At 45.3% G+C, this 12,857-nt stretch overlaps 1 protein-coding gene across 2 annotated transcripts in view; it reads right to left on the minus strand.

Moving 5' to 3' along the window:
* The window catches only part of TANC1 (tetratricopeptide repeat, ankyrin repeat and coiled-coil containing 1), a 3,647,153-nt gene that overhangs the window by 1,475,879 nt on the left and 2,158,417 nt on the right, over nucleotides 1–12,857 (minus strand). For both annotated transcript variants that reach the window (XM_044074752.1, XM_044074753.1), the window contains exon 10: nucleotides 2,531–2,794. In XM_044074752.1, the coding sequence (XP_043930687.1) occupies nucleotides 2,531–2,794 (264 nt within the window). The remainder of the gene's footprint in view (nucleotides 1–2,530; nucleotides 2,795–12,857) is intronic.

A 12,857-nucleotide genomic window follows, 5' to 3' on the forward strand; every position in this document is an offset into this window, starting at 1 on the left:
TCTAGTGCTCGGGACTCCCTATCTGAGGAAGTGGGATTCTTAGCAGAGGTTGCTTTAATACCTTTAGGCCATTGAGAAATTGCCTCAGGGTCAGCAGTAGGATTTTTGAAAAGAAATTTGTGAGAGTCAGGGACTCTGTAATACCTGTCAAATTATCTGGGTGCAGGAGGGAGGGTGTCAGGAGTCAAGACTGGATTCCAGGAAAACATCGTCCACAATATCCAAGGCTGGGGGAATGGCCAGGGGTCTGTGCTGTGGAAGATTTAAGAATTCCCTGAGTATCTTTTTAGACTGAGGGTAGTCTTGACATTCCCACTGGAAATACCATAAGGGTATGAAGGGTTTCCCCAAAGGAAAAGTCCTCGGGTGGAGAGGCTCAGGGAATGGAATCCTCTGCATCAGAATCCTCATAAGCAGAAAGGGGTTGCATGTCTTCATATTCAGATGAATCAGAGTCACCAGACTCCTGTTCAGACAAAACTACTGGAGATAGATCTCTTTCTTTTGGAAGGGTTAGCTTGGCTTCCCCTGATAAGCATGGTAAGGTCTTCCGCCATTTTAAGCATTTGTGACTGGGGCAAAGAAGTAGGTGCCTGAGAGTTGGTCGTCAGTTTCTTGGGTGTGGTTCGTACTCTGGGCCTTGGAACTCGGTCATTTTTGAAGAATGGTAGATGTGAAAGACATCGTCAGTTTGTGCCGAGAATCGGTAGTGTGAAGTACTTCCTTGGAGCCAGTGCCTGCTCAGCGGCTCTGGACCCATCCAAGTGAGAGACAACCGCAGGATCCTTAGTCAAAGAAGAGTTTTGCAGCATACCATACTCCAAAGGGGTCTCGGTAGCGGCCAGCGAATCCACAGAAGTGGGCATCAGGGGCTGCATAAGCACCTCACTGCGGACCGGAGAACTGATGACTAGCTTAACGGAAGTGTCGTCGGTAGATTTGGACCTGTGCGGTTTGTCTCTGTCTTTAGCCTTACGTTTTTTCAGGAGATCTGCTGTCAGATGGCATACCGAAGCCATATGGGAATTTGAGGATTGTAAGCGAAAATATCTAGCTATAATAAGGGCCAGACGACGTATAATTCTGGCATTGAACAAAGCACAAAAGCGACAGCAGGGGACGTCGTGGTCTGGGCCTAAGCAAGTGACGCAGTAACAAAGAAAGTCTCGGTGTGGTATTTGCTGTCCACAGGTGAGACAATTGTTAACTTTTTCTGACATGGGTTAGTGCAAGAAAAAAGGATCTCCAATGGGGTACTTAGCTTAGCTTTAGAAGACTTCAGCTTCAATTCGGAAGACGAAACTCAGGTAGCGGCAGACCGGCACTCATGTGAACGGCTTCTGCTTTGGGCTCCGTGGCAAGAAAGACTGATGTAATGGTGTCGGCTGCCTTACTTTATACTACTGATGACCTGACGTCAGTCCTGAAGTGACAGCAACTGACACAAAAATACTACGCCTCTGGTATTGGGGCCAGCCGAGGGCTACCCTGGCAGGGATAACCCAAATGTGATGACTGCAACAGTGAAACATGAAGAACATCTGGACTATGAGAATGAATTTTGCTTGGCACTCCTTGGCTTTATGGATGAATATGAATATGAGAAAAAAGTGTGGAAATGCATAAAGGAAACCTTGATGCCAACTGTGAAGAAATGCATCTTTTGGGGCCTGTCCTTCTAGAGGAACAATACTTAAAAAATCTCCACATGTGGTGTGGTGACTGTAGCAGGGTCTGCCACACCTCTCTCATATTATTTGAGCTGTCCTTTTGCTGAGGGTCCATTCATGAGGAAGCAGTATTTGTCTGCTCAACTACTCAACTATCACTTTGGATGTCCCCGGTATATGTGTTGCTACATGAAAGTGACACAACTTTAAAGGCCATTCCCATGCCCTCATGTCTTCTCTGCAAATGGGGTGCAGATCCTGTTCCACCTTGTTTACATACCACACTACTGCCACATTGTCCTTGTGTATGGCAATCACACCCTGAGGGAGCTGTCCTGAAATAACTGCAACGCTAGGAGAAACGCTCTCTTCTCCCATACACTGATGTGCAATTTGGCCTTCAAGTTCTTCTGCATAAAGCCTTCTACCTACTTCAACAGTCCATCTTGTGGGGAAATTCACCTCTTCTCCTTACTCCCTTTTAAAGATATCTCCCCCATCCTGGGCAGGTCTAATTACTTATCTCTTTCAGCCTAGCATACATTACTTCAAACTTTTTTTGCCTGAAAGTCCAAAGTCCAACTTTCCTAAAGGGTGGGACATCCTGTCCTGTTCATATTCCACATATGATTCAATGATCAAACACCACATGTACAAATATTACCTACTATACATTGGAGAAATTATTTCCGCTTCTCTAATCCTTTCCTTGCTCACAAGGTTTTTGAATCTTTACATCTAACACAGACACACACACACACACACACACACACACACACACACACACACACACACACACACACACACACACACACACACACACAATTAGCAATGAAGTAACCAACAAAAGTTCACCTTACCAGCAACAGAGTTTGGACGAGGCATTACATAGCTAGATGAACTTTGCTGCGTATATGGGACAGGTCCATCTTTAGAAGCTCCATGAGTTTTCAACAAACACTCTGTTAAGACAGTCGTCTCCTCCTCTGCTACAGGAGAGCAACTGTCTGACCTTGTACTGTGACCAATACCATGATGACCACTGTCCCTCAGACTTCCATCTTTACTCCATTCTAAACTAGATCCACTTCTGTCATCATTTTCAGATGAACTTGTTACTGTCGCTGGAAAAAAAACAAACTCTGTTATAACAAATGAGCATAAAGAAAAAAATGACAGCTCAAAGAAACATTGGAAAAGTACAGTTGTGAAAAATGAGCTTACCATAACAGTAGGTGTTCAACTGATGACTGCAGCAGTAGCCTTATCTACATTGGCTATACCCTGCCAAGGACACAATAGTCTGACAGCTTCCACAGCTTCAGGGCACCTTTACTTGTGCACAAACTGTCACGCAGCTCGAGCTGAGTTGACAAAAAGACAAGTTTGGGAGCAAAGCCTTTCAAAGCTTTCCTGCCAGCAGACAGAGGGATGTGAAAACCTGAAATGACAATGCTAGGTAGGAATAACAAAAAATAAATGTCTGCAACCTGGCATAAAAACAAGGGAGGTGGGAGACTGGCCATTGCAGCAGGGATCATTAGAACATCTAGTGTAACGTTAAATTCATCATACACAACTGTACTATGTTCTTCATATTGACCACTGCTGCAAGTAGCCTTAGCTGTATGGGTAGATTAACATAGCTAACTATATTTGGGAGGTGGAAGGGGAAAGGTCCAGGAGCCACTGGAGAATGGTCTTAGCAAAGCTTGATCTAGACCTTGAGAACAAACCAAGCTTATAGTGCTTTGCAAAGTATGTACAGAGAACCAAGTAGCAGCTCCTAGAGTATTTCTAGAATCAAAATCTTTCCAAAAAGCAATAGATGAAGCCAAAGTGGGTCTTGACCCTGCCTGGAATAGGTGGGATGGAGACAAGACTGTAACAGTGAATACACTTGAACATCTACATTTACGGTAAGTGTACACAATTGTACTATGTTTTTCGTGTTTCACTGTTGCAGTCATCACTTGTGGGAGGTTTCCCAAAGCTGAGAAAAATGTTTGGAGGAAGGAGTATAGGAATTAAAGGCAAGCACCATATTAAGGGGATACCAGCATGCCCGGCAGGACTGCAGATGCAAAGGTTGACCTGGTGTTGGAGAATGTAGCCAACTGGTAGTGCTTGGTGAATGTGTGGATGGATGTCCAGATAGCAACTTCCAAAACATTCTTAGTTGGAACCCCCCTCAGGAAGGCAGTGAAGTAGAAGCTGATCTAGTGGAATGAGATCTGACAGATTTGGGAGGGCTCTTTCCATGAAAGGACTAGCAGAAATGGATGCAATGAGAGCTCCATTTAGAAATGGTCCGTTTGGAAATTGGCTTCCCCTCTGCCCCAGGAGCGAAGGAAACCAGAAGCTGGTCAGATTTCCTGAATGATTTGGTCCTATCCAGGTAATATCTCAATTGTCTGCAATATGTCAAGGGTATGAAAAATTCTTTCCCCTTTATTTTGGGGATTGGGAAAGAAGGTAGGGAGATGGATGGCCTGGTTGAAGGTAACCTCCGAGACTACTTGAGGCATAAAGGAGGGTTTAAGTCCCGAGTGACACCCTGTCAGCATGGAAAATAATGAAGGGCTGAGTGGCCATAAGGGCCTAGAGTTCAGAAACTCTCCTGGCTGAGGTGATGGCCAGCAAGAAAGCAGTTTTCCAAAAGAGGTACTTCAGGGTCAGCTGAAGCAGAAAGCTCAAAAGGAGGCAAAGTCAATTCTTCCGGGACAAAGTTTAGATACCACACAGGTGGTCTGATATGTGCCACTCCCCTAAGGAACATTTTTAACAGGTGTTGAGAAAATATAGGCTGATTCGACTGGACAAAGGCAGAAATAGCAGAGGCATGCATCTTCATGGAAGAGTAAGACGACCCCTCTTCTAGAAGCTCTGCCAGGTAGTCCAGAACCAATGGCAGAGTGGCACGGGAGCTGTTGACGCCATTGCTGTGGCACCAGATAGTAAATCTTTTCCATTTGGCTGAGTAGGATCTTCTGGTGCTGGGCTTTCTGGCCTCCTTGATGATGTTTAATACCTGCCTGCTGAAGGCTGCAGTGTCATCCACGTTTGGCGTATCAGCAATATGGACAACTTGAGAGTAGGGAGGTTTGGGTGCAGTACCATCCCTTTCTCCTGAGTTAGAAGGCTTTCTGAGAGAGGCAGGTTCATGGGAGGCTATTTGGCCAGACTGAGGAGCAAGGCCAGTGCTGTCTGGGCCAGTCTGGAGCAATGAGAATAACCTTTGGTACTTCTTCCATGATCTTGAGAAATAACCTGGGGATTAGGGGCAAGGTGGGAGTGTACACAAACAGGTTTCCCCAGTGGAAGGACAGGGCATCCACCCTCCATGCTTCTGGAAGGAACTCTCTGGAGCTGAACTTGGTTAGTTGGTGGTTCTCTGGGGTTGCAAAAAGGTCTATGTCCAGGTTCCCCCAGTGTCGTGTGAGGTCATGTACTCCAGCGTTTGCAGGAATTTCCTTGCTGTGAGGTGAGTCCTGTGAGCCAGCTGTGTGAAGTAAGAGTGGAGGAAAGTACAGCTGTGTAAACTTACCATAAATGTAGATGTTCAAGTGTATTCACTGTTGCAGTCATTACATATGGGTAATCTGCTGGCAGGTTGCCCTCAGTCGGCCTGAATTCCAAAGACTTGGGTCCTGTGTCGATTGCTGTCTTCTCTTCCATGACGTCAGGTCGTCAGGAGTATAAAACATACACCCAACGCCATTTTCTTTAGTTTTTCTTGCCCCCGATGTCAGGTGCCCGCAAAAAGGTAGCAAAAAAAAAAAAAAAAAAAAAAAAATGTATATATATATATATATATATATATATATATATATATATATATATATATATACACACACACACACACACACACACACACATATATATACATGATGCATCAATATAAAGTTTACCTTCATCTACAAGCAAATACACCACCATAGGATGTAGAAGATAAGAGAAGGAAAGATGAACTCCAGAATGACAGGGGGATGGGCGGGAGGGTAACCTGGACTGCAACAGTGAATACACTCGAACATCTACATTTATGGTAAGTGTACACAACTGTACTATGTTCTTTGTGTTTCACTGTTACAGTCATTATATTTGGGTAGAATCCCAAAGCTATGGTTGGGAGGCTGGAGCTAAACAGCATTAGGAGCGGCTATAAGGCCCTGCAGCACTGCAGTGGCAAAGCCTGCCCTGGACTTAAGAGTAGAGAGGCAAATTATAATGCTTTGTAAAGGTGTGAACAGAACTCCAAGTAGCAGCATCTAGAATGTCTTTGGTTGGTACTCCTCTGAGAAAGGCTGCTGAAGTAGCAGCAGCTCTGGTGGAATGAGACTTAATGCCCTTGGGCACAGGCTTACCATGGTGTAGGTAGCAGAAACGGATGCAGTGGCTTATCCACTTTGAAATTGTCTGCTTTGAAATAGCCTTTCCTTCTGATCCTGCAGCATATGACACTAGTAATTGCTCCGTTTTTCTTAGAGCTTTACTCCTGCTCAAGTAGAATCTTAGCTGTCTGTGTACATCCAGGGAATGCAGAATTCTCTCCCCCTTGTTCTCTGGATTTGCATAAAAGGTTGGCAGATGAATTGTTTGGTTAAGAGCCACACTGGAAACCACCTTAGGCATAAAAATAGGATTTGTCCTCAGAGACACCATGTCTGGGTAAAATATCATAAAAGGCTCTACAGCCTCTTCTTGCTGAAGTAATTGCTAGTAGCATTGCTGTTTTCCATGATAAGAACTTTATTTCAGCGGTAGCAGCTGGTTCAAATGGTGGCAGGGTGAGCTTTTCCAACACATAATTGAGGTCCCATGCAGGTAATGGTGGATCTTCAAGGAGGCCTTAAATTTTTGGCTCCTCTAAGACACTGCTTTAGTAAAGGGTGAGAAAAGATTGGTGGCTCTGTATTGTAATGAGCTGAAATGGCAGAGGCATGGATTTTAATTGATGAGAAAAATAGGCCTTTGTCAAGCATCTCAGTAAAGTATTGTAACATCTCGGGAATATTTGGTTCTGCTGTATCAGTTCCTTGTGCTTGATTCCAAGCACAGAATCTCTTCCATTTGTCAGCATAAGATTTTCTAGTACTAGGCCTTCTGGCTTCCAAAATGACATCCATCACAGCTTTACTGAGAGGTGTTGTTTGTATAACTACATGATCAGCCATGCTGCCAGGTTCAGTGTCTGTAGTTGATTGTGCAGGACTGATTGTTTTGCTGGGACAGTAGTTGAGGTCTTTGAGGCAAGGTCCAAGCTGGGTATTGAGACAAGTTCCTTAGGATTGGGTACCAGTACTGGCGGGGCCAGTCCGGGGCAATTAGTATCATCTTTGGTTTCTCTTGTCTGACTTTTAGGAGGACCTTGGGAATAAGAGGTAGAGGAGGAAAGGTGTTAACTGATAGGTTTTCCAACTGAAGGATAGGGCGTCCACTTTCCATGCTTGTCTGTGATATGTCCTTGTGCAGAATCTTTTGAATTGAAAATTTTGAGGAGAAGCAAATAGAGCTATGTCTGGGCTCCCCCATTTCTCTGTTATCATGCTGAAGACTTGTGGATTTAGTTTCCACTCGTGAGGATCCATAAGGTTTCTGCTTAAATTGTCTGCCAGTGTATTTTGTTTTCCTGGCAGGAATTGAGCTTGAAGATGTATTTGGTAGGTCAAAGCTGTTTCCTACAGTGCCATGGCTAATCTGCAAAGGGGGTATGAGTGTGTGCCCCCTTGCTTGTTTATATACCACATGACTGTGGTGTTGTCCTTCTTTATCAGTAGTTGCCCTGGATGAAGTAAGTCCTTGAAGGCTGTTAGGGCATTCTGAACAGCTAGCATTACTTTCTGGTTGATATGTAGATGCATTTGTTTTGGAGTCAATATGCCCTGAATGCATCTTCCTGCCATGTGGGCCCCCAGGCATAATCCGAGGCGTCTGTTGTTAAGGTTTGGCTGGCTTGAATGAGACAGTCATCTAAGTAAGGATATATCTGTATACGTCTTTGTCTGCAAAATGCAATTACTGGTGCCAGGCACTTTGTAAAGACGCTGGGCGAAGTAGATAAGCCAAAGGGCAGTGCAGAGAATTGGTAATGCATTAAGCCAGCCTTGAATCTGAGGTATCTTCTGCACGATTGTCTTATTGGGACATGCAGGTATGCCTCTTTTAGGTCTAATGTCACCAGCCCAGCATTCTTGCCCAGCATGGGCAGAAGCTGCTGCAAAGTCAGCATTTTGAATTCTGAAATGTCCAGGTATGTGTTCAAAATCAATAAATCCAGTATTGGCCGCCAGGCCTTGTCCTTTCTGGGTATCAAGAACAGTCTTGAGTAAAAACCTTGTCCTTTTTCCTGTTCTGGTACTGGCTGAATGGCCCCCATATCCATGAGGGACGTAACCTGTTTCTGTGCCTCTGCCCATTGACTTTTTGGCAGATCTGGTCATCCATTTGCCATTGGCAGAGTGTGGAAATGGAATCTGTATCCCTGTGATACTATGTTTAGTACCCACTTGTCCTGGGTTATTAACTGCCAAATTTGAGCAAAAAGTGCTAACTTTCCCCCTATGGGTGCTGCCAAAAGATAAGTGCTTGGTGTACGCAGAGGGAAGTCCTTGGGATTGTTTTCTGTAGGTTTGCGCTTTATCTCCTCCAGATTTGGAGGTAGAAGCGCCCCATTGCTTTGACCTGTATGAATCTTGCGCCTGGTATCTGGAACCCTTAGGGCGTCTGGATTTGCCCCTTTGAGCTCTGTCTGACACAGGAAAGGACCAGTTTTTTTGTAGGCCAGTGTCGACTGAATCTTGGTGGCTGCACTTGTAAGAAGTATTTAACAGTTTGCATAGACTTAGCTTTGTCTTCCATTTTCTTTAAAACCTCTTCTGCCTTAATACCAAACAGAGAATCATGCTGTAAAGGTGCATCTAGCAATTTAGGTTTAACATGATCAGGCAAATTTTGTATTTTTAACCAGGCATGCCTCCTAATCACAGATCCAGTAACTGCGGCCCTGCAGGAGGCCTCTAAGGAATCAAAACCACATTGCAAAGTATGCTTTCCAACTTGTTCAGCTGCATGCAATAATTCCTGCAATTCTTTATTTTCTGCACATTCTGAAATCAACATTTTCTGTTTCAGCAATCCCATAACATGTTGTTGGTACTTTAGCATATGAAATTGACAGTTTAAGTCCCTGATTGCCAAGGTTGCAGATGTATAAACCTTTTATCCCCCATCTGTCCAGCGTCCTTGAATCTCTGTCAGAGGGGGTAGGATTCTTTGCTGTTGAGGCCTTAACTCCCTTTCGACCCTGTGAAATAATTTTAGGATCAGCAGCAGGGTTTCTAAATAAAAATTTATGTGAGTCAGGGACCCTGTAATATCTGTCATGCTTACTGGGAGCCGGAGGTAAGGAGTCAGGGGTCAAGCTAGACTCTGAAAACACATCATCCACAATGTCTAAAACAGGGGGAATGGCTAAAGGCTTGTGCTGAGGGAGAAAAAGAAAATCCCTGAGCCTCTTTTTTGATTCTGAGAAGTCTTGACTCTTCCAGTGAAAATGCTCCCTCAAAGTATGCAAGGTTTCTCCAAATGAATAATACTCAGAAGGAGATGCAGATGGAATAGACTCCTCAGCATCAGAATCCTCATAGGGAGGTATAGATAATTCCTGATCAGAAGAGGAATCAGAAGAAATGGAAACCTGATCTGAAGATTCATAATCAGTGTCTTGCATAGGCCTCTTATCAGGAGGGGGATGGGTACCCCTGATCAAGGTAATAAGGTCGTCAGTCATTTTGATCATCTGCTTTTTAGGCATAGAGGCCAGTGCACGTGGCTCATGCGCCCGTTTTTTTTTTAGTTTTAGAAGTTGCTTTAGTCTTTGGTTTTGCAGCTGTAGTCGGTTTGATATAAAAATGTTGAGGTCTGAATACACCCTCAGAAGCCGGTGCCTGATCAGCGGCTCCGGACCCATCCAAGGGAGATACATCCATCGGTCCAATACCTTGAGTATCTTGCGGCACGCCGGACTCCACATGGGTGTCGGTAGAGGCCTGTGACTCGAAGGTAGCGGGTATCAGGGGCTGCAAAAGCACCTCACTGAGTACCGGCGACTGGCTTAGGAGAAGCTTCATCATCTGTTTTGGATCTCAACTGCCTTTCTCTGTCCTTTTCTTTGCGTTTTTTATGTACTCCGGTAGTAGGATTGCTATCTGACGACATTTCTGGGTAGTTAAATCGATTTCCAAAATACTTTGATGCAAAAATATACCGACGCTTAAAAGTGCGTTGGTTAAATCGAGCACAAAACCGACAGCCAGACACGTTGTGATCAGGGCCTAGGCAAGGAATACAGTATAAATGGAAATCCTTATGAGGTGTTTGCTTCCCACAAGTAATACAATTACTAACTTTTTCTGACATCAGTAAAAAGCAAGAAAAAAGTTTCCCCAACGGGGTACTTAGCTTTAGTGAAGACTTCGGATCTGAAACTCAAACTCGAATATTTCAGTAGTCGGCCGACCGGCACTTGCGAAATGCTTCTGCTTCGGGCACCGCGCGGCAAGAAAGAATAAAGAAAATGGCGTCGGCTGCATGTTTTATACCCCTGACGACCTGACGTCATGGAAGAGAAGACCGCAACCGACGCAGGACCCAAGACTTTGGAATTCAGGTCGACTGAGGGTAACCTGCCAGCAGATTACCCAAATGTAATGACTGCAACAGTGAAACACGAAAAACATCCTCTGCTTCTCCTGAGGGAGGGAGGCTGCTTGAGTAGATGTGTCCATTTGAGCTCCCAGGAAGGTTAACCTTCTCGTGGGGAGTAATTGGGACGCCTCTTGGTTGATAGTGAAGCCCAGGGAGGATAGGAGAGTTTGAACAAAAGTGAGGTCCTACAAGAGTCTCTCCTTAGTGTCTGCCTGAATGAGGCAGTCGTTCAGGTAGGGGTAAATCTGAATGCCCTTCTGAAGCCAAGCATTTGGTAAAGACTCTGGGAGCGGTGGATAAGCCAAAGGGCAGAGCAGAGAACTAAAAGTGTTGTGACCCTGCTCTGAAGCACAGGAAACTCCTGCACGACTTCCTTAGGAGAATATGGAGGTAGGCATCCTTCAGATCTAGGGTCACTAGCCAATCATGTGGCATCAACATTGATAAGAGTTTGCATAAAGTCAGCATTCTGAATTTTGGCACCAGGAAGGACAGATTCAGAGTGGATAGGTCTAAAATCGGGTACCAGGTGCCCTCCTTTCTGGGTACCAGGTGCAGTCTTGAATAAAACCCTTTTCCGGCCTGTTCCTTTGGTACAGGTTCCACAGAGCCTTGGGCATAAAGCTTTTGTATCTGACAGATGGTTTCTGCCCTCTGATTTGCTGATATGTCTGGGCAGCCTGAATATCTGGGGCTTTCTTTGAAAGAGAATCTGTACACCCTGGTAATAATTTTTAGGACCCATAGATCTGAGGTGATGGCCTGCCAATTCTCTAGGAATAGGGAACGTCTTCCTTCTAGTCTCTCTGGGGGGTTGTGGGCCAGAGGGGGTGTAGAGTCATGGTGAGTCCTTGGAGAAGGGAGGGGGCTTAGAACTCTCCTGCCTAGGCATTGCAGTGGTCCACTACTTGGATCTCTGTTGGCCTTGTGACTGGTAGGTCTGTCCCTGCGTGCCTTCCTCTGGACGGGCTTTGTTTGAGCAAGAAAGCACTAATGCTTTGTGGGGAAGTTCCTGCTGAACCTGGGAGGCTGAACCTGCAAGAAATCCTTCACAGTCTGCATAGACTGGGCCTTGTCTTCCATTTTCTTAACCTCCTCAGCTTTGGGTCCAAACAGCTGGTCCTTATCCACAGGGGCATCTAACAATTTGGACTTTACCTGGTCAGGCAAAGGTTGTTCCCTTAACCAGGCATACCTTCTGATCACAGAGCCAGTGAATGTGGCCCTGCTGGAAGCCTCCAAAGCATCAAACCCACAAATGTAGGGAATGTTTGGCTACCAGGAAGCTGGAAATTATAAGATCTGCTAGTTCCCTGGTAGTACTGCTGTCCAAGTAATTTCAGTACATTCTGCTGTTATTTCAGCATATGGAATTGACAATTCAGGACCCTAATGGCTAGGGTAGTCGAAGTGTACGCTTTTTTGCCTAATCTATGTAAGGCCCTGCTCTCTTTGTCAAATGGAATAGGATTTTTAGAGGAACTAGCCCTAGCCCCCTTAGGACTCTGAGTAATGACCTCTGGGGTCAACTGCTGGGTTTTTAAAAATTTATTTGTGGGTGTGTTGCACCCTATAATATCTGTCTGACTTCCTGGGGGCAGGAGGGAGACAGTCAGGGGTGAGTGCAGAATCCAGAAAGACATCTTCCACCACATCCAGGATAGGGAGAATGACCAGAGATTTATGCTGTGGCAGGTCAAGGAACTCTCTCAGTCTCTTCTTTGACTGAGGGTAATCCTGTGCATCCAAGTGGAAATTTTCCCTGAGGGAATTTAAAGTTTCCCCAAAAGAGAGGTCCTCAGGAGGGGTGGCAGCAGGAACAGGGTCTTAAGCATAAGAATCCTCAAATGCTGCAAATGGCTGGTCTTCAGTGTTAGACTATTCTAGTTCTGATCCTTCTGAGTCCTGGTCAGAAAGAGGCCTCTGTGGAGCAGATTTGCCAGGTAATCCAGGATTAGAGGTAAGGAAGGCAGAGCAGTGTCTGCTCCTTTAGACTGAATCCAGAAACAATACCTTTTCCACTTATCAGCATAGGATTTCCTTGTACTGGGTCTTCTGGCTTCCAGAATGACATCCAGTACCTGCTTGCTTAGGCTGGTCACTGGGGAAGAATTCAAGGAATAAGCCAGGCTGCAAGGTTCAGGGTTTGCAGTTGCAGATGCAAGATCTGTCCCTCCTGCTGAGTGAGGAGGGTTGGGATCTGAGGTAGATGCCACGGTGGCACCGGTGACAGGCTGTGCAGTAGTGGGTACCAGTGCTGGCGTGGCCAGTTTGGAGCAATCATGATTGCCCTTGGTCTGTCCTGTCTTATCTTTTGTAGTATTTTTGAAAGAAGAGGCAGCGGGTGGGAGGCATAAATTGAGAGGTTTACCCACTGGAAGGATAGGGCATCCACTTTCCATGCTCTGCTGTGTGGTGTCCTGGTGAAGAATTTGCTGATCTGGTGATTGTAGGGGGAGGCAGAAAGGTCTACCTCTG

The sequence above is a fragment of the Protopterus annectens genome, chromosome 6.part0 (assembly GCF_019279795.1).
Source record: "Protopterus annectens isolate FY-2018-M chromosome 6.part0, PAN1.0, whole genome shotgun sequence".
Taxonomy (NCBI): domain Eukaryota; kingdom Metazoa; phylum Chordata; order Ceratodontiformes; family Protopteridae; genus Protopterus; species Protopterus annectens.